This window comes from Ascaphus truei, chromosome 8 (genome assembly GCF_040206685.1).
Source record: "Ascaphus truei isolate aAscTru1 chromosome 8, aAscTru1.hap1, whole genome shotgun sequence".
In the NCBI taxonomy this organism is placed as follows: Eukaryota; Metazoa; Chordata; class Amphibia; order Anura; family Ascaphidae; genus Ascaphus; species Ascaphus truei.
Window position 1 is genome coordinate 42,277,687 of NC_134490.1, and position 22,996 is coordinate 42,300,682.

The 22,996-nt window shown below is 41.6% G+C and overlaps 1 protein-coding gene across 1 annotated transcript; it reads right to left on the reverse strand.

Moving 5' to 3' along the window:
- Positions 1-290: 290 nt before the first annotated feature.
- HNRNPM (heterogeneous nuclear ribonucleoprotein M) lies at positions 291-21,482 on the reverse strand. Its single transcript, XM_075611666.1, has 16 exons — positions 21,270-21,482; positions 20,172-20,338; positions 16,625-16,677; positions 15,771-15,778; positions 15,597-15,690; positions 13,244-13,654; positions 11,172-11,325; positions 10,707-10,756; positions 9,383-9,443; positions 5,933-6,034; positions 5,027-5,071; positions 4,089-4,169; positions 3,660-3,749; positions 2,395-3,098; positions 1,830-1,881; positions 291-722 (listed from the first exon to the last, which is right to left on the reverse strand). Exons 1-16 carry the CDS (start codon positions 21,404-21,406, stop codon positions 559-561), a joined length of 2,373 nt encoding a protein of 790 aa, XP_075467781.1. The 5' UTR covers positions 21,407-21,482; the 3' UTR covers positions 291-558.
- Between the last annotated feature and the right edge of the window lie 1,514 nt (positions 21,483-22,996).

Sequence of the window (22,996 nt, forward strand, 5' to 3'; positions counted from 1 at the left end):
TCTTATCCAAATTGCCTCTTCTGGAAGGCTGCTTGCTCCATGCACACACCACTTTTAGTGAAGGACAACCAAACACAGCTTCCAACCCTCTCCCCCTTCAGAAGCAGACCTCTAAATTGCAACGCATAAGCACTCTAAAGACGCAGTTCCATTAAGACCAAAATAACTAATGGCAGATATAGGTTACCCTTTTACTACCATCAACTATTGAACATGCTACTTGTTCACTTTGGGCTAACACTTTAAATTCAATGGTCAGAATTCCCACAAATTACTTCAGTCAAACAGTCTTATAGCTTGAGGGCTTGTATTTATTATCAAATACATCGTGTTCATCTAGGATGTCAAGAAAATGCCACAACTACAAAATAAAGATTATGTGCGCATTAAATCACAGTAAAAATTTCATCCATTCCAAAACATTGCATTAAAAAAAAAACCTACTGAAAGCAACACTTGTTGCATCTGCTGCTTACATCTTTACAACCAATTAGCAGTTTAAAATGCGGTTACACAGGAAGATACAGATCTCAAAAAATGCTGTTTGGCGGGGGAGGTTTAAGCATTTCTGTCCATCCGAACATCTATTTCTCTGCCCCCAAGCTTGGTCCCATTCATCATGCGGCAGGCACGCTCAGCCACTTCTGGGCTCTCGAATTTGACCACCCCGCACCCTTTGGATTTACCGCTCTCCATCTTGATGTCTGCGTACACCACATGACCTGATGGGAAAAGGTATTACTTTTATCAAATGCTAATTTTGTTTCATTTGTTAGTCAGAAGAAATGTACAGATTTTGATATCAGAAACTCCAAGGGGTGCACAACCTTTTCCCCCTGTGCCCCCCCCATCAGCTCTCTCCCCCTCTCCCCCCCGGTTCTGGCGTTCTGACGTCACCATGGCATCACGCGACCCGTCACGCCAAGGTAAGTGAAGTTAGAGGCCTTCGCCACTCCCCCGGCATTTAATTTAAATGCCTTCAGGAAGCGCGCAGGGCCTCTAACCGCCGTGCCCCCCGCAGAGAATCTCGCACCCCTGCCCTAACTGACCAGCAGGTTGATTTTAATTCTACTTAGCCTAGATAACTTTTTTGCTGCCAGTGGGGGGCCAGAATCGCATGTTTGAGTATCTGTATAAATTAACATTTACAGACATTCTAAACCTGTGAAGTTATACATGTTCCACTATAGCTAATTGTGGAAACATTTGTCTTCTATGGAGGAAATTATAAAATGTTAGAAGCCATTTGAGTCATTAACATTAAAAATAAAATACAATTACATTTATTTTCAAATAATGTGTATTTTTTTTTAATACAGCAGTTTCACAGTTTACAGGGAAACCTAATTTATTTATGCTCTTAATTGACACAATCTCAAACAACTTTACTATGTTCAAGCAGGGATCCTTTCACACAAACATATTGAAAGATTTCTCAAACTGTGACCCCACATGACCAAAGATCCCAGAACACCTATAAAATTAATTTCCATATGGAGTCTGTATGGTTAGCAGAAAACAACCTAGTGGCCCTTTCAGTCCATCAATGGATATTTGGCTATAGCTAAATCTCTTTGTTTACCGATACATAGCCAAGTACGGCAGTCCTTCATCCAACTGGTATAATTACCACCCGTTACTAGTGTCCAAAAGAGGAATGTTTGACAATCCCTGATCTAACGGATTTGCAATAAAATTAAAACATGACAGTTAATGCTTTATAGTTTCAGCTTTTTAAAACGTGGCCTGAAAGCATGATACGGATAAATTTGTGCACATTTTTTTTAAATCTGCATAAGAAAAAAAAATGCAGTCATGAATAAACTTACCACATTCATTAAACTTGTCTTTCAGCATTTTCCAGGTGCAATCAAAAGACAACTGCGAGGAAAAAATAAAAGTAAATAAAACAGTGACAGGTAAGTTACCCCTTGCAGTGACAGCAGATACAGTGGGCATCACATTATTGGAAGAGATTTACATCTAAAGAAAAAGCCACAAACGTTTTTCCCACACAGCAGTTTATGCCATTTATCATCACTTACTCCACCCAACAAGGTGTGTGCAGGCAATGTGTTCTCTTATCCGAGGCTCCTCTGAGGTAGTTTGTGACAGCCCTGGGCTTAAAAGTAGGAATGAGCCTACAAATCATGTTTACGGATTGTAATTTAAGAAATGGGCACAAAACTGAAGTAAACATGGCTTATAACCCATAAATAGGGAAAAATCTCGCTGAAATCAGACACCCTATTATACAAGAAATGATTTACAAAATTAATGTGCAGGGTACTGCACCTGTAGAATATCACATTGCACATTGTTTGGGAGAGGATGCGACTGCAAGGTTAGCTTCCAGCATCAATAAATGTACATACATACAAAGTCCACACTTACATTTCTAACAAAGATTTGACATCCTTTGCGGGGAGCTATGGCTGGCCGAGCTCCACCTGCACCTCCGAAAGAGCCTCCAAAGCCGCTTCCAAACTTGCTGTGGTCAAGATCCATCGGCCTGTCAAAGTTCGACCCCATACCCAGTCCCATGCGATCCATACTGGACCCCATCCCAACCCCTGTCCCCATCCGGTCTAATGAGCTGGACCCAATACGGTCTAATCCAACCCTACCCATGGAGCCTGCACCAAGGCGGTCTACTGAAGATGGCATCCTGTCCATCATGGGGCCCATGCGATCCAACCCCGATCCCATTCTATCCATTGATGAAGAACCCATACGGTCCATTCCAACACCCCCTCTCTCCATATTGGAACCCATGCGATCCAAGTTTGACCCCATTCTGTCCATGCTTGGGCCAACCCGATCCATTGAGGAACCCATTCTGTCCACACCATAGCCCATCCCAGTGCTCATTCGGTCTAAACTGGAGGCCACGATTCTATCAATGCTGGAGGAGATGCGGTCCATGCCAAGAGATCCCATCCCAGAGCCCATCCCAGAACTCATCCTATCTACACTGGGGCCCATGCGGTCCATAACTAGCCCCATCCTATCAATGTCTGGTCCCACTCTATCAACTCCCCGCCCTATGCCAGAGCTCATCCGGTCGATACCAGGGACAATGTTGCTTGCTCCAGAGCCTGAGGAAAAGAAAAGCAGTGATCAGTGAAGAATTACTCAAAACATACTACCTTCAATCACTATGAATTAACCAATCACTCCCAGCCACCAAGGATATGTGAGACATCAGTTTAATTTGACAAAACTTTCAGCTTTCCATATATGAAAGGATCTCTGTTAAATCATTTAGTTACATTGTATCTTTCCAAACGCTTGGAATAAATAACTGCTAAAGAAACTCAGATTGAGATTGAAATAAAACATTAAATTCTTGACTTTTAAACACACTACTCCTGTTATTAAATAGTCCTTGTCACAGGCAGAGACATAAATGACATCACAGGTGACAGCAGAGATGCAGAACACTGAACATGGCAGCAAACAGGAAGCCATGAAACATTTAGCAATTTCTTGATTTATTAGACTATCATTACCTTGCATAAAAACCATTTCAAAACGTAGTTTAGGTGCAGCACAATTAAGGACTGTACCCTTACACTTTATAGTATAATCTTGCTCTATGCTCTAATATCAATAGGACAAATGAGACGCATTCGGACACACACCACAATGTCTCTTACCTATCCCTCTATCAAGGGAGTCACTGTAACCTCTGGACACAGAGCTCAGTTCACTCCGGTCAAACCCACCAGTTATTCCACGGTCAATATCTGAGGGAGAAACACAATCAAAAAAGTTTTTTAAGCATTGCTCATTTTCATCATGTGGGTGTCTCCCATTAAAATTATGGTTCATCTCAGATATCCATGCCTATGTTTATGGGGGAACCTAAAGGAATAGGTTTTTGTCAACTGACGGTGGCATTAACCCCTTTAGCGTCAAGGGATCTTGCCACATATATACCCTCTGGCACTTATACATAATGTGATTATTCCTGAGGTACAGGGAACTGGTGTACTGGCCCCTGATGACGTACATCATATGTCATGGGGATTAATGGTATAAAGATGCTCCAAGCATCTGGGTTGTTAATTGACAATGCTCATTACCGCTGCTCATTCTGCCCATGCCGGATCCGAATCGGTTCATGCCGTCAAGACTGCTGCTCCCACCAGAGGGCCCATCAAGGCCTGAAATAAAAACACCAATATTAATCTGATTTAATCCATGCTACCATAATGGCACATGTATGCCGTTCCCCCAAAAACAGACATGTTGAAAATGAGCTAAATGTGACGCCATTTTAAGCAGACTACCTAGCGTTTTTCGATTGCATTTTCAAAGCCCCAAAAGCCTGCAGTAGTGTCAACATGGCAACCTGTGCTGTATTCTCATTTGCTCTACACCAGCAACCAGCATGTTTGCAATGCAAACTATAAAAAAAAAAGCTTAGAGAAGCGATCTTATTCTAAACTCCTTTGATAAGGTTCTTTCAAGGAGTGTTGTCAAAAAGTGAATACTATATTTTTAAAAAAATGCATAAAAAAAAAACAGTGAGCAGAGGAAAAAAACTATTTAATATTATTTACAGTACTTGAAAGAAATGTAAATGTGCAGGGGTTAAAGGGGACAGGAAGTAACAGAATTATTTTTTCTTACAGATATCAGATCAAACGAAGCTATTTTAACAAACCCTTTCAAGTTGGTAACTACACGAAGCAAGACTGGGTAATGCAAGGATGGCCAAGGAATTTACCAATTTAACCGACTTGCTTATACAAATATGTGCAGGAAGCTAATATTATGCAGCGTTTCATTAATCAACTGCATTTGTTAGGGGCCTCTGAAGGGTTATATCAGCCATTCGCAAAACAAAAAAACAAAAAAAATCACATGCAGACATTACACAAAAGTATAACAACTAGTTCACATAGCGCTTTTCTGACAATAGGACTCAAAGCGCTTCACAACTACACTATAGTGCGCGGTACACAGCACATAGGATTTTAATAGACAGTAACAATTAAACAGGAACAATTTTACTTACCTCCCATTTTATTTGCACCATAGCCCATGGAGTCCATGCCCATACCTTAAGACAAAGTAACCCATGAGTAACAGAATTAATTCACAATAACTTAACAGTGACCCACTACGCATTAACCAAAACCAGATTGATAGTCCCACCCAACTAGAAAGTAACAGAAGAGTAGTCCCAAGGGGGGCACAGGCGGAGCACTGCTAAACCAGAGAGGAAGAAAGGGGGCTGCATCCAGTGGTATTAAAAATGTATTTTATTGAGTGGTCAAAAAAAGAACATATTCACTTTAGAAAGTAACAACTGAAACTGAATAGGCTACATTGAGAAATTTGAAAGAGCTGTATGTCCATTAACTGGCAGAAACCTTTTTAAAATAAATTTAGCAGTCTAACGGGATAACTGAAAAATCTAACTGCTAATAGCAGAGGTTTGGCAGCTTTCATTTTTTGGGACATTACAAATACAATTTCTTCAGGGCCTTTGAACGTGGGGGTTTGCTAATCAAGTATTTTTCTGTACTCTTCTCACACCCTGTACCTATCAGAGAGCCAATAAAGATAGGGATGGGGGAAGAGGGTCTCTCCCTGTGTAAACTGTTGGAGAGGAAATCAAACCCCTTTAAGGTCTCAGCTCTGTGTTTGTTAACATACATGCGCATGTGCACATACATACATTTCACTTAACAGTGGGGGGTGCGTCAATCTAAATATATATATTTTTTTTTTTTAAAAAGAGGGAAAATAAAAATACTACATTCACATTTAAAACGACTCCAGAGTACACGATATAAATGGGTACTGCCCGTTAAACATTTTATTTGCACAAGACTTACAATCGTGTGTAAATCTCAAATGTCAAAAGCTGCTTTGGTGGCAGATTAGAGTAAACACTGGGAAAAAAGTGAAGCCTTACCTCCATGGCCTCCCATGTTCCCCATGCTGGATCCTCTGATATGATTGGCATCTATAGGCTGGCCACCAGGCCCCAAGCCCATGCCAATACCCCCCAGACCACCTGCAAGACATTGATATAGATACATATAAATACTGCCAAAAGTGACAAAGCACAAGGCAGGGTTCTCAAACATCAATGTTGAGAAAGGAGTGGAGGACAATACATCCCTATGCTCTCTATACATTAGACATACATGGGCCACCAAAGCAGTATGGTTTATGACGGCAGCCGGCCCTACAGGATGTTCCCATGTAACTATTTGGCAGTAGCGGATATTTTATGGCTCAAGTTAAATTAATTTTTTGGCATAAAATCGTCAATGCTTACAGATTTATATGGCGCTGTGGCTACACCCGCAGCATGTACAAATACCTTGAAGGAAGCTTCCGAGACATGTCACTCCATTACTTTATTTAATAACAAATCTGAGAGCATTGGCTCCTGAGATCTGTTTGCATCTGATTTGGGCTACAATATACAGTGGTGTGAAAAAGAATGTACACCCTCTTTGAATTCTATGGTTTTACATATCAGGACATAATAACAATCATCTGTTCCTTAGCAGGTCTTAAAATTAGGTAAATACAACCTCAGATTAACAACAACACATGACATATTACACCGTGTCATGATTTAACAAAAAAAAAAAAGCCAAAATGGAGAGAAGCCATGTGTGAAAAACTAAGTACACCTTATGATTCAATAGCTTGTAGAACCACCTTTAGCAGCAATAACTTGAAGTAATCGTTTTATGTATGACTATCAGTCTCTCACATTGGTGTGGAGTAATTTTGGCCCACTCTTCTTTACAACGTTGCTTCAGTTCATAGAGGTTTGCGGGCATTTGTTTATGCACAGCTCTCTTAAGGTCCAGCCACAGCATTTCAATCATGTTGAGGTCTGGACTTTGACTGGGCCATTGCAACACCTTGATTCTTTTCTTTTCCAGCCATTCTGTTGTAGATTTGCTGGTGTGCTTGGGATCATTGTACTGTTGCATGACTCCATTTCGGCCAAGCTTTAGCTGTCGGACAGATGGCCTCACATTTGACTCTAGAATACTTTGGTATACAGAGGAGTTCATGGTCGACTCAATGACTGCAAGGTTCCCAGGTCCTGTGGCTGCAAAACAAGCCCAAATCATCACCCCTCCACCACCGTGCTTGACAGTTGGTATCAGGTGTTTGTGCTGATATGCTGTGTTTGGTTTTCGCCAAATGTGGCGCTGTGCATTATGGCCAAACAGCTCCACTTTGGTCTCATCTGTCCAAAGGACATTGTTCCAGAAGTCTTGTGGTTTGTTCTGATGCAACTTTGCAAACCTAAGCCGTGCTGCCATGTTCTTTTTAGAGAGAAGAGGCTTTCTCCTGGCAACCGTTCCAAACAAACCATACTTTTTCAGTCTTTTTCTAATTGTACTGTCATGAACTTTAACATTCTACATGCTAACTAAGGCCTGTAGAGTCTGAGATGTAACTCTTGTTTTTTTTCTAGCAATTTCTCTGAGCATTGCACGGTCTGACCTTGGGGTGAATTTGCTGGGACGTCCACTCCTGGGAAGATTGGTAAATGTCTTGAATGTTTTCCACTTTGGAATAATCTCACTGTAGAATGATGGACTTTAATTGTTTGAAAATTGCCTTATAACCCTGCCCAGATTGATGGGCAGCAACAATTGCTTCTCGAAGATCATTCCTGATGTCTTTCCTCCTTGGCATTGTGTTAACACACAACTGAATGCTCCAGACCAGCAAACTGCTAAAACTTCGGCTTTTATAGAGGTGGTCACACTTGCTGATGATCAATTAATCAAGGGCATTTGATTAGCAGCACCTGTCTGCTACTTAACATCTTAATTCCTATGGAAACACTAAGGGTGTACTTAGTTTTTCACACACAGCTTCTCCATTTTGGCTTTATTTGTGTTAAATAAATCATGATGTCAAGTGTTGTTGTTCATCTGAGGTTGGGAAAAAAAAAAAAAAAAAAGAAGGCTTGTCTACATTTGAAGCACTTGATAATCGGGCAAAAGCAAGTCCGTCTCTTCATTACTACCCTATTCAGAAAAATTCCCACTTCTCTTCACTACTTTTTCAACAAGGAGAAAACAGCTATAAATTAATTACATGTCATGTTACTGCTTTTTGTATTTTCTCCCATATCTTTATTACGAGCACTCCTACTCTGTAGATCTAACCCTCTAACCACACTACTTAGAAATAGGATACAAATCATTCCCCTTCCTTGGCACCCCATACATTTGTGTTTTGACTTCTGGCTTTGTTTACCGTTCTTAATAGTAAATTGCATAATAGTTTAAAATGTTTCTTAAAGCGCATTTATTTTAAATGTATATTAAAAAAGTTAGGCTGCACTATACTATGATTTAATTAAGAGTGCCCTAATTTTGGATTTCTTTGCCCTTTATTAGGACCTGTCTTTCATTGCAATTTTAGGTAGCACCTACTCAATCACTGTAGTAAATAAGGCTGTGCTTATAGTGCTGGCTACGGCGACTGCGACATTGTGCAGCGCCATAGCATGTATGTGCAGTCTGTCGCTGTTGCCCATAGTGGGCGCAACGGCACTGCAGAGTGACGGAGCGATCGCTGGTAGTCAAAGGATTTTTACCTTTTCGACGATCGACAAGTGATGTCAGTGGCACGTGAGCGGTTCAGCCAAGAGGGCTAACCGCTCACGGGCACGCCTCCGCCACGCCCTCACTTCATGCACCATAGAGCAGGAATCGCTTTTACACCGGCAGCGGCTGATGTGACTCTATCGCCGTAGCCCAATATATTACTATCAGAGCACGAGCAGAGCCGGTTGCTGCTTTAATGGGTCAAGGAATCACAGTACTAAGATTCATAGCAGACAACTGTAACCAAGCCTCATTTATGGCCTTGGCTGTGACAAGGACCATTTGGTGACAACAGGTAAGGGAGGGGGGGTGGGGGTGGTGGACTCTAGCAGTGATATATGTATCCCCGGTTTTGCAAGCATTTGCATGTTCTATGTTTTAAAGGTGTAGCTTTCCTTAAAAGCTCAAACAAAACTGGAAAAAAAATGCAGCTTTGGTTTAAAAAGGTTTCAGGAAAGAAACCACAAGAGAAAACTAGGAGTATATTTCACAAACGCTGTTGATCGGCATACAATAAGGCTAGAATGGGGAAAAAATACATTGCACATTCATTTGATTACTTCTAAATATGGATCAAGCCACCTTACATTTATTCCCACATGTAGTGACTGCTAGTAAGCAGTGCCTGCATAATCATGAAACAATGCATTATGTCACCTGTATACACTGTACCCAACACGTATGGAGGAGCAGTTTTTCAAGAACAGATTCTCCTCCTTATGCGGCCCCAAATCTATACATTCTAATCTAATGAACTGGACACTTACGTGGGAGTTGAGGTGGACGGTCCAAGGGATAGACGTCTCCCTTAGGCATTGCTTTGTCATCCTAAAAACACAAAAAAATTCTACTTAAAATGAGCAAATCACATAGGGAAAAAAGTTTAATTTTATCACAAAACCAGCAGACTAAGAGTTAACAGAGTTTGCTTAAGGCTATGTTTTGTCAACCCCGCCAAGTGGAATGTTAATGACCCAGGAGGCCAAATGACAAACCATAGCTGCATTCATTCTGAAGCCCTTCCGTCTAGATTTGCGTCGCCCCAAATGCGGACAGTCTTTCACGCAGGCACAGGGTGCAAGATATTTGCTTTTGTTTGGTAATGTTACAGCTGCTCTATTGCATTCTGAAACTCTCCAGCCCTCTCACACCCTGCACCCTATGTTTGAACTTACCCTGCCAATATATTGTAAGCTCCTTATGGCAAGGCCTCTAACACATTGCAGGCCTCTCTTCTAACACCATTTTAATCTGGTCTATAAATGTTACATATGCCCATAATCATATCTCTAGCGGAGTTTGAAAGGTCTGTGAATTTACTATATAACCTTCATTTAATGCAACCATGTATTGTTATAACTCTGTTCCCAGGACATTTGAAAACGAGAGGCAACGCAATGTATTACTTCCTGGTAAAACATTTTTTATAAATAGATGAAAATAAAAATGTGAATCTCTTAAAGCACATCACATTAATACCACTCCATTTTAGACTAATGGCAAGGAACCAGTGTCCTCACTCCTGATGAAGTCTCCATTTCTTGCACTGAAAGTTTTTACCTACGGCAGTGGTTTTCAACCTTTTTTGGTCAAGGAACCCTAGAATTAGATTGTGAAATTCTGGGGAACCCCAACCCCCTCACACTCCCATTACATTCTCCACCCTACCCACACCTCCCCCTAGCTCTCTGAGCCCGACAGTCACTCTCTGCCAATCTCCCTCCCACATCCTGCGAAGGTCCGCAGCCCTCTTCTTTTGTCAGCCAGAAGTTGAACACAACTTCCGGTGCAGACAGGAGGGAGAGGAAGGACAGCAGTGACCAGGCGGCGGCTGCTGCCGAGCTCCGGAGCCGTCGGTTCACTGCTGTGTGGGGATGCTGCCGAGCCTGGGACTGCTGAGTTGTCCCAGCTCTCCCCCTCAGAACCCCCCCTGAGGGGTGCCTACATAGATGCAAACCTGAGATTTGTAGGATTCAAGATCAAAAAATGTCAACAATTTTTAATGAAAATCAGAACATTTGGAAATGCCGATTCAGTGATCACATTTACGGTATGAGGTTCGTTACTTGAGTGGATAAAGGAAACACTTACCATTTTTACCAGCATAGGTCTATCAAACAACATCTGTCCGTTAAACATTGCTAATGTGAAGGTTAAGGAAAATGCAGCTCATTTAGAAAAGCAAACAATCATACGTTTGTAATTAGTGACGATAGTGTACACATTGCTATATATTGAAAGTTTCAGGCACAATAAGCCCCTGCCCTGAAGACCTGGTAATCTAATTGGTGCCCAAGGTAGAGAAAGTGATTTGCCCATGGTCAAAGAGGAGCTATCATTTGGATTCAAACCAGGTTCACCGAATTCAAAGGCAGCGAGGTTACCAGCAAGCTATTCCTTCAGCTTGTGTGCTGTTGTCCATGTCCGTAGTCAGTAAGTGTTTTGTATTTAAATCATGCCATAATGTATACAGCCTCTTACAACAGACTGGCTTTGTGGAATAGGAGCATACTAGTTAAACATTTTACATGCTTTGCGTTTCTATTGGTAGGATACATATGGCTTGCACCGCCTCAATTGATTGTTCATATGTTACGGTGCCAATCCCCCTGCTTTTCCCATCCTTGTCTTCCAATACATCTGCGCGGACCACCCCACCAGCGATGCCGAACACTTCCTTTAGCTTCTTCCATCCCACGCTGTAGTCAAGCTATGGAATTACATATAAACAGGACAATTTAAGTTTAATCATCTGCAGAAACATGATGACATAACTTCTTATTATTGGGGGGGAAAGAGGGTTAAAAAAAAGGCATCATCTTTAGAGATCCTAATAGCACATCAAAACAGCTTCAGACTTGAGTATCATCGCTTCACCACTGCGCTCTAGGTATCTGGATTTTGTTTAGCCATCCTCACTGCACCCGAGACTCTTAGAATTAAGTCACAACAAAGGGTGTCAGACGTTTGCATATGTTCCAGAATAGCGGTAGAATCAGGTCTTTGTAAAATATTAGATGCATAATGAAGCCTTCCCCACCTCCGTACATTGGTCTGCACAATCCCATTTGCTTCTCCCCCAATGCAAAACAAGAAGCTCTCAAACACCAACTGTAACTGGTTTCCACTCTCCCTTCTTTCTTGATTGTAAGCTCCATGGAGCAGTGCACTCCTTATCTACTGTACCAGTGTATGTTCAAGTTTGACAGTTTATCTTTTTGCCATCACACTGCACAGCAGCATATGTTGGTGTGTTATAAGTCAATCATCCAATTTTGGATGCTTAATCTTTTTGTAGCCATAGGGGAAGAGCTGCTTTTATAATTTATTCTGGTAATAGAAAATGGACGCCGTCAGTTTGCTAGTCTAATGGATTGGCTCACCCGCAGGAAGTGGGCCAGCGGTAGTCTGATGAACGTATATTACTTAAATTAATCCAGTACTGGGGCTCTCCCAGTATAGAATCGTTACAGTTCTAAATCGGACATGTGTACCTACCCACGCAAAAAGGGTGTTCAAATAGACACGATTACAACTTTAAAGTAAAATTCTTCTCCACTTTAACATGCAATCCATGTTAGAGGGCAAGAAAACATTCAGACATTAAGCCGGTTGTTTTTACTAAAGGATTTTTCAGCAGGGCACCTGAATAATAGAGTTTAATCAACCCTCGTTTTGAAAAAGGTTAAGAGTGCTTTACCTGCGCAAATGCTTGTTCAGCACATTTTGCAATATCACAAAAGGAAACAGCAGCAAGAAAAATTGCAACCCTCCCATGTCTCAGCCCACCACGTTAACAAATTAAAGTTTACGCCAAGGCTGCGCTTATAGTCCCGGCAACAGCACGTCAAAACAAATGTATTGCATCCGCCTCGTGCGCTTATAGTAGGAGCGACGCGACATCCTGGTCGCGTTCGCTGGAACTCAATTCAATTCTTTTCAGTGACCGCAACGTGACGTCAGCGCCGCCATGACTAAGCGCGGCCAAAGACCAATAAGCAATTTTAAATAAGGTGTCAATCATCTAGGCAGGTCATTGGTTTGGTCCTGGAAAACATTCTAAACCCAGACATCCCATAAGACAAATTTGAACTGAAGTTGAACTTTGCCTTCTAAGATGGCCACCATACTACAGTACTACCTACCCATGCTGACAGTTCTGTGAAATTACATTGATGTCTGGTTTTAAATTTTTTAGGGTGTAGCCTTCCTTAAAATCGAACAAAGCTGAGAAAATGCAGCTTTGATTTAAAGTTTTTTTTAGGAAAAAATCCCTATTTTATTTTATTTCGAAGCCCCAGAACATTAATTCCACACGAGAAAACTAATTTAACGAGTGGATTTCACAAAAGCTTGTGATTGGCATACAATAAAGTCAAGAGTAGGGCAACACATTGCACATTTGATTATTTCTAAATATGCACCCTCTCGCTTGTCTCTGCAATGTCAAAATCAGGTTTAGATCCCCATTACTGATCAGATCATCCATTTTAAATTCCACAAAAGTCAAAGAACAGAGGAAGAAATTATTAAACATTTGCATTACTATCAAAGGAAAATGAGCCAATAACTGGTCTGCAGTAAGCAGAAACACACAGGAGTGGAGAGAAAATATCAATAATACTCACGTTTGCTACAAACACAGTGCTCCCGAGTCTTCCCGACTGCAAGGCATGGATAACTTCACCAGGAATGTTAGGGTTGTTGAGAATGCTGGGTGGGATATTGCCAGAGCCAGACGGCCCAGAGCCACCCATCCCCATGGGCCCAGGGCCGCCCATCCCCATGGGTCCCGGGCCGCCGCCCATGCCCATGGGTCCAGGGCCACCCATGCCCATAGGTCCAGGGCCACCCATGCCCATAGGTCCAGGGCCACCCATGCCCATAGGTCCAGGGCCACCCATGCCCATGGGCCCAGGGCCACCCATGCCCATGGGCCCAGGGCCGCCCATCCCCATGGGCCCAGGGCCGCCCATCCCCATGGGCCCGGGGCCAAAGAGACTATGGGCAGCTCTTCTGGCACGATCACCATCAGGATCCTGCAGAGAAGGAAGGATTAGCAAACATTGGCCAAAAAAACAAACCCTTGGATTACAAAGGAAATCAATGCATTGCTTCAGTTGGTTTGTGTAATGGAAAGGTCAAGTGTGCCTAACTGGGAGTACTGTGCATTATATCAAAGACTCCATAGGAATTTTGACACTTAAAAATGACAGCTGAAGAAAGATGTCCATTTCGAACGGGTACCAGATTATTCGTGCATAGACCAGCGAGTTACTGGTTTAACTTTGGAAAAGGGAGCATCTGTCTGGAGACTTGTAACTATGGGGGTATGGGATTTATAAAGTACACTACAAAACGTCCATGTACGCGGGACTGCACCTTTAATCAGTGCTTTCTTGAAAAAAAAAACGAAATAACTCTTAAAGTAACTAATTTTTGTCAAGTTAGAAACAAGTTAATGTTTTGTTTTTTTATACTACCAGGAAAACTGAAATTGTAGGTTTATCTGTGAATAATAACAGCTCCATACTTAAAGTGCAAATAAAGCATACAAAAAATAAAATAAAAGGAGATTTACCTGTAGATTTGACACACCCCCTTCCCCACCCACATTGAGAGCAGGGGCGGGCAGATTACAGGAGGGCTCCAACCCACTGACTAGCTCCACTCCAGCTCTGACTTGGCATCTGCCTCCTGCTCTCCGATTAGGATTTCACCACTCTACTCACATAACGGTGGTGATTTGACCTGTCAATCACCTCCGCTGCGGGTCCTAGCATGCAAGTGCCAACTTTGATGTCGCTGGGGAGTGCTGTTGCAGCTGTGACCAGTTAGGCATCACCGAGTAGAGCAGATGCACCAGTGGGACTATTTTAGGCGCATGGGATTGTTCCATACACAGGATTTTACTAATCTGCTTGCTCAGTGTGTGTACACTGTATATGTATCTATATAGGACACTGATCTGACTGCAAACTTAGGCGGTGCCCATACTTCGCGCAACGTGAACAAAAGGCTGTTCCTCAATGAGAACAAACGATTTTTCACACGACAAAATGATTTTGTCGTGCGATGGGTGAGTCACGTGAATGGTTCAGCCAATGAGGGCGAACTGCTCACGTGACATCACGGGCTCCATCACGCGCGCCTAACTATATCCGCGGCCTTACATTAGCTGCTGTATTTTAAGTGTTATTTGGTGATTTCTAACATAGCAGATCACACCTTGCGGCAGCTATGTGTGGGAGGAAGGGGAGTGGTTACCAAAGCGCTGCACTGGCTGATCTCTGGGTGATGTCATGGGCTTATGGGACTTCTGTAAATACTGTAACTATTGGAAGAGGGGCAGTACTACAACTCCCAGAAGCCCATGCAGAGAATAAAAAGATCAAATGATAAGCAGCAGCATGAAAAAAGGCGCCAGGAGCGGATTTTTAGGGGCCGGACACATTACAGCGAGTCCTCGCTTTTCCAACACAATGCGACCGCAAACCTGTGTCTGATACGGGACAGTCGGAAAGCAGGACCCGCGTTAAGCTGTCGGACGAGCGAAAACCACGACGGATAATTAGGTTTTTTTACTGCATTATGCACCGTCGGAAAACGCATTCGACAAAGTGAAACGTCGGAAAACGAGGACTACCTGTACTCTACATTTCTGCTTTTAATCATACGTATGGTGACATACAATATTACATTTGCTAAACATTCAACTGATGCCACAGAAATAATCATGAAGCTATCAGTCCGTATCAGATGCTTGGATCTAGCCGATCCAGAAGAACTGATAACATTCATGGTTCACAATATACAAAATCACTCAAATGTTACTTTAAGGGGTCCTGAATATTGCTACAGAAGACTTACACTAGTAAGTTTACAATACAAACCAAACTCGTTGCATTAACAAGAGGTTCTTTGCAAACGCCTAAATTGTCCCCATATCCTACAGCCTGCAAAACCATAAGTGAGCCATACCTCTCTGATCTTTAATGGCCTTCCATTCATTACATGCTTGTTGAGAACTTGAACAGCTTTTCTCATGCTCTCCTCCAACTTAAACTCAACAGCACTGATGAGAGAAAATAAGGTTGTCAGGAACAAAACTTTCCTTTAGGAAAAAGTGAATTATAAATAAACTAACATACTTACGCGCATCCCTGAACGATCATGACAGCAAGGACAAAGAAAAGGGAAAAAAGAAAGGAAAAGTTAATACAACGTAGGATGAATGCAGACTAGTAGCCAATTCAGTGCCAGAAAGACCAGTGCTACATAGCAAGGCATTGCAGGCTGTTCAGACACGGAATTGTCTAGCTCAGTGTTTCAATCCTCGCTTTGGACACCACAGCCAGACCAGGTCTTAGGAATGATCAGTGAATTACCATGCACACTTTTGAATTTACCTTGCCAATTATTCACACAAACACATGCAAGATGTCTTTAAAAAATGCCTGGCTGGGGGTGTCGCAAAGAGTGTTGAGAAGTACTGGTCTAGTTTAGAAAGCTTCTTAAGACACAAATTCCAGAAATAGTCACGTGGTAATTAACACTAATAGTATCCCGAATGTATACAATCTGTTTTGGGACACTTGGGCCTAAACGTCACCACTGCCACAAGACCTACCCTTCCTACTGCAAACTAAACACCAGTTTCCCTTTATTCTTCAAACTGTAAAACCTGTACAAATTACCCAGTTTGCCTTAAACTTGGGCATGGCAAGAAGGGAAGGTTTAAGACTAGTGCAGCTGTGACAAGCACACAACCAAGTTAAACACAATGTTGTCTGTCTACTCCATGTGAAATCCAAACAAAGCAAATGCCTCCGGCTAAAATGCCTTCTTCAGGTGTCGGACAAAAAAAAGTGAGGTCGACAAAACCCCCCACCCCCCCGATGTGCCGAAGTGCTACCTGGTCATACCCAGTCTTCCTCAATTCACAGCGTGCCATCAATTACACGCATGACGTTATAATTCCATAGAAGGGGGATCTCTCACGCACTTACCCTCGACTTTCCTTCATCGTCCATTAAGAGCTCCACGTATGTTACCTCACCAACTACAAATCAGATTCCAGACGAAACATATACCATGGGAGAAAAGCCAAGAAAACAATGGGGATTTAGAACACGTCATCAACAACCTTGAGCCGAGCGTGAGCCTTTGACTCCGCCAGGGGGCTTTACAAGTGTGCAGTCGATGCAAAATCAACAACCGTTTCTTGGTTCATCTCCCTCCAAAGACAACCTATTATTCAACCTCTATGCATTACCAATAATCTTTAAGCCAACAACAGGCCTGTAAATGGCTGATGTTGAGCAGCATAACAGTGCACAGTGATCTAAGAAATGTATCAAGTGGTATAAAATCCATACAAAATCTGAAGTTGTGAAAAAAACCAGCAACTAACATAAGGCAAGTAGTAGCCATGTTCACTCAAGGGCTAGCTTGCACATATTCCCAAGAAGCAAACTATGATATTTTGGGTCTAAATGCCACCACTGATTTATAAAGACTTGATTCTCTAGGTAATGTGCAGCAAGAGTTGACATACATTTAAAGATGTAGCAGAACTTTATACTTCCACAATAGTAAAAAAAAGTCGTTTTCTCATGTCAATAATGTGCTTGAGCCAATTGTCTTGCTCATGGACTCATTACGATAAAAAAAAAAAACCATTCAAAGATCCCGTATAAAGTGCATCAGACTACTTGGCGTCACATTGAAAAGGATTTATGCCTCTATTGGGAGTACACATTGAAAATCTATTGAAATTTACAACTGTGGTCATAATATAATTTGAAAAGTTTAGGTATGTATCTGTGCTGATATGTTCTACTAAACATCAGAAGCCATTAGCACACTGGAATAGGATCTCTAGAAAAGCCAAGTAAACATCTCCATGTAACTTTTTTGTGTGCAGGATTTGTCTTGAAAACAGACAATTGCAAGTTTTATACTATCAAAACTTTATATCAGGAGACAAGTTACACTCCATAGACAATGACTAATCAACTCTGCGTCCATTTCTGAGTTCACTACAGCTTTGCTTTTTCAATCACCACTGACCAATCAAGAAGTTTCTTCAAGACGCTTAGTGCTGGATGTCACAGAACAATGCATCTTGTGTGCAAAATTTATTCACTTTCGCAAACATGAGACTAATAACCTTGAAGGTTGAAATCTAAAGCTAGCATAGATCAATGGCTGTGTAAATGATACCCATGGCAGGTAACAAAGCTCACCTTAATTTTTGTTTGAAGAATACACAACACTCAAAATCTGAAAACTGAACGTTGGCACACGTGGTATACGCTTTACAAACCATAGGTGACATTTTGCTGACCATTTACTTGATATTGAATGAATAAAGGTCAGTCAAGGTTATCGTTTTAGAACAGTAAACCCTGCTGTGTCTCCGCATTTAATTAAATGCTTCCTGCCCTGACCAATATACGAGTATTGACAGTCTAAAATAGATTTAACTTTGGAAATTCATGTTAAGAAAACAGAACCTATAAGGGAGTTTGAAGCAAGAAGGCATCCAACATATTTTTTTTATTAACATATATAAATATAAAAGTGTTATTTACACTGCACACTTGTAAGCCTGAGCACTGCCAAGAAATCCCTATGTGAATGACAGAACCAAGGCATAACTGACGAGAAAGGTGCTAACAGGACTGTGTAGCCAAGCCTATAAGAACCAGCCTGGACATACAAGATGTACAATTTGTTACCAATAGGAAGTGTAAAAACAAGACACGGAAAGGCTTTAATGGACTAAAAACCACCCAGCAACAGCTGAATACATTGCGGTCAACTTCGAAAGATTTCGTTTTTAATGTGCACAGAAGTTTATATGCACATTACAAATGAAAACATTGAAAGGTTGCACACCAAAATGGCAATTTGTTGCTCAAAAATATCTGTAGAGTAGACATTTCTTAAAACCCCAAGTTCAATCTAGCTTTTGAAACCATCTCAAACTCAAGACGTATGTTGAACAAAATGGAGATTTAATTCCCAAATTAGATTTTTCTAAACCAAAAAGTCCCCTTGCTAATTTTATTGCAACATTGAGTCTTAAAGATTATAAAGACAACCTTTTTTCCCCTCAGAATTGGTTCACACATTCACAAATTACCAAGTCGGACGGCAACTTACAAAAAGCTCAAAATAAAGAGCTAGCTACCCGTTACCTTAAAATGGTTGCCTTTGTTGACTTGCTGTGTAAGGTAAAAACAGGTTAAAGCTTACAACATACAAACAAGAAATATCGGCTGAATAAGTTGCTGGTTGTCAACAATTCTTCTTCCAGACCCCTGAAAACACTAACATATCCTCAGAACAGCAGATCTTGATACCAAGAATAAGCATCTTCTCAGGGTTTACAACAAGCCTGTAAGTAAAAGAACTGAAAGTATGATGGTCCAACAGGAACTTGAAAGATGGGAGAACATCAAGGCATCTGGCACATTCCACCTACATACTCTGGAGAGAAACCATAAATTGCTTGGCACAATTAGTCACAGCACTCTCAAAAGAGTCGCAACCAAACGGAATAGCCTTTTGCAGCTCAAGCGAGCATAGTACAATTCAACGATGGCAATCAGTTGAGATTTGCAGTTCAGAAAGAATGCACTTTTGGCACCCATTTCTTAGCTGCAAACCACCATGTTTTTAACCACATTTGTCCCTTTACTGTGACCGTACTAAAATCAAGAAGTCTGTGTACTTCGACTAGAGCAGCGAACGGGAAGACGCTGGAGCAAATTCAAAGACGGGATTCCTCTGTTGCAGTTAAATCATGTAAGTGGGAGTCTCCACTGCACACAATGGATAAACTAAAGAGTAGATCAACATTTAACAGTCCTTCATTCAGCAGAACCACAATAGGGGCATAACTTTTGGGGGCTGCATTGTGTGCGACCGAGACTTCAATTACGTGATTGTGCTAGAGAAGAAAATCAAACAAGACGTGACCCTAGACCTGCATAGTTTTATAACCAAGTATTAGAAGCAAATGTTCAGTTAGAAAATTCACAAACGTGTTGCGCAGACAACAAACACAACAACTTAAATACTTAGACATACAATGTCGTTATGAATATTCAACAAGTCATTTTAATATATTAACAGAAATCAGGCAGCTAGGCTGAAAACTGACTGCTCTAGTCAGGATTAATCCTGAGTATTGAGATAATCTGAATGACCATGACTACAAAATGCTGGCGTGAACATTTTCCCTAGTTAACACAATCAGCACACTAAAAATTTTTGGGCAATTCTAAAGACAACCTCAATTCAGCACAGACGGATCTGTTCCACCATCCACATAGGCCAAAGCAAATTCTTGTATCCCCACTACATCATAGGGAAGAAGCAAACCTCTGTGCCATCACTTAACTGAAGTGTCAACCAACATCAACTGCTCTTCAATAAACGTAGCTCTGTCTCCAGAGCAAAACTAGTTTTAAATGGCGATCAAAAAAGACCGCATTAAAAAAAAAAACACGACAACAGGCTTAAAGTCTGCTCGACCACCATTACCTTTTTCTTTGACGAGGTCTTTCAGAGCCTGCCACTTCACGTCGAAAGGGATATTAGAAATGAAAGCTCTGAAACGCCTCTGAGAGTGATAGGGCTCAAAGCGGTTGAATGTTTTCTTCATTCCCTTCTCTTTTCTTTTGTCAGTTTGGTTGGGCTGCTCCTTCTCCCTGCAAAATAAAGGCAGAATTACTTTAACCAACATGTAAAGATCTTTGGTGGAGCAGTCATTTAAACAAAAAAAGTGTGACCAGAAAAAAATCTAATTAAATGCACACAAACTAATACAAATTCACTTAGAGGCTGCCCTAATGACATATCCTGAACATCACATGGTCAAACATTTTATGATGTTCTTGGCACCCAATTTGCTTTTTGCATGTTAGCTAGTGCGAGACCAACTTTACTTCCTTTTAGGTCACTGAAATGATCCGATAGTCACTGAATGCTTAACAGCCAAAGGGCTGCCAGCAGGGCAGATTAATATATGGGAGGATAAACGGGTGTGCATAATATTTGAAATGCCAGTACTAACTAGCATACTCTAATATTTCTGGATTATAAAAGTTTCACATCGCTGACCACTTCAGTCTTAATAAACATTGAGAACTGCCTTACAGGACTCCAGTTATTGGCCCATTCCTAGTCACGTATATCTAGGTTTGCATCCATTAGTGCCGACTACGCACAAGTTTCCATCTAATATAGGCCCTGGCTACACACAGGTTTGTATCTAATAAAGACCCGGGCTACGCACAGGTTTGTAATTTAGGCCGGGCTACGTACAGGTTTGTAATTTAGGCCGGGCTACGCACAGGTTTGTATCTAATTTAGGCCGGGCTACGCACAGGTTTGTAATTTAGGCAGGGCTACGCACAGGTTTGTATCTAATTTAGGCCGGGCTACGCACAGGTTTGAATCTAATTTAGGCCGGGCTACGCACAGGTTTGTATCTAATTTAGGCCGGGCTACGCACAGGTTTGTATCTATTGGGTCCGGCTACGCACAGGTTTAAATCCATTAAGCCTAGCATCTGTTAACGTCTGCGGCCTGCTCCTGCGAGCAACCAGGAGATTCCGTGCAAATTCCTGTGATCCTCACCCTCCCTGCGGCTCCTTGCTGGCTTCGATGGCCCCGTTGCTGCTCGGTGTGGCGGTGCCCACGCCCCCCTCCTCGCTCTTGGCCTTGCCGGGGATGTTGCGCTGGATCTTTACTTTGATGAGAGCGCTGGACGCCATCTTGTTTATCTTCCCGCTCGATACAGCCCTTCGGAGCTTTGTGCAAAATGGAGATACACAAAGCCTGTGATAGAGAATATAAACCTCGCGGGGCATGACGGGAAAAAACTCTTTGTGACGTCACATTAGGGGCTGGGCACAGATACACTGCGGTGAGTAATAACCACGTGACTGGATTTGACCCTCCGGGCAGCCATCATTAAATGTGACAAAGTGCCCATACTTACATACTGTACATACAGGGTAATAGCATTTTAATTATATATATATATATATATATATATAAAAATATATATATATATATTTTTTAAATGTTATGTTAAAGGTATCTGCACTGTGTTAGCCGAGCTTAATAATCAGAAATACTATATATATATATATATATATATATATATATATATATATATATATATATATATATATATATATATATATATATATATATATATATATATATATATATATATATATATATATATATATATATATATATATATATATATATATATATATAATATAATTTTATATATATATATAAAATCAAAAAATAAATAGATTATACCGTTCTGTGGCTAACGAAATGCTTTTATTTGTGCGAGCTTTCGAGATACACTGATCTCTTCTTCTGGCGATATTACAATGAATGAAGCAAGCAAAGGGTATACTTAAAAACAGTGTCTCTTGGAATGTTACCTGTGCTTGTCCTTCCCCCGGTGTGGATGAGATTTATGGCTAGTGGTGTCAAAAGGTTCCTGAAAGCAAGTGATGTAAGAGTGTGTGTGTGTATCTGTGTGAATATAAAGGAATGGAGAGCTCACAGTATATACAGTGCTTTACAAAAGGTGTGTGTGGAGTGGGAGTGGATATAAATGGTGTGGGTGGGTGTGGAAATGTGAGAGATTGTAGCACAACTAAAAGTGTGTGTGGATACTATGTGGTCCCTATTGGTGTATAGGGATGGAAAAACAAGGAGTATTGGTATGTGTAAGAGACAGCTGTGTGCATACATATAGCACAGTATGTACAGACATGGTCTTTAGCGCTCATGGGAAGAGAGTTGATTATTGAAGCTCGGCTAACACGGTACTGATACCTCTACATGAATATATATACAGCTAAACCCCGTTATAGCGCGACCCATTATAACGCGAATCCGCATATAACGCGGTTTTCACGTGGCTCCCATTTAAAAAAAAAAAAAAATTGTATTACATTTTTTTTGCACACTGCACACTGCACACTGCACACTGCACACTGCACACTGCACACTGCACACTGCACACTGCACACACTCTCACTGCACACTGCACACACTCCCAGCACACACTCTCACTGCACACACTCTCATTGCACACACTCTCACTGCACACTTCACACACTCCCAGCACACACTCTCACTGCACACACTCTCACTGCACACACTCTCACTGCACACACTGCACACTGCTCACAGCACACACTCTCACTGCACATTCTCACTGCACACTCTCACAGCACACTCTCACAGCACACTGTTTTGGGCCTGCCACTGACGCTGGGCTCAGGGAGAGCCCCCCCCCCCCCTCTCCCTGCCTGTATCTCTGTTGCTGT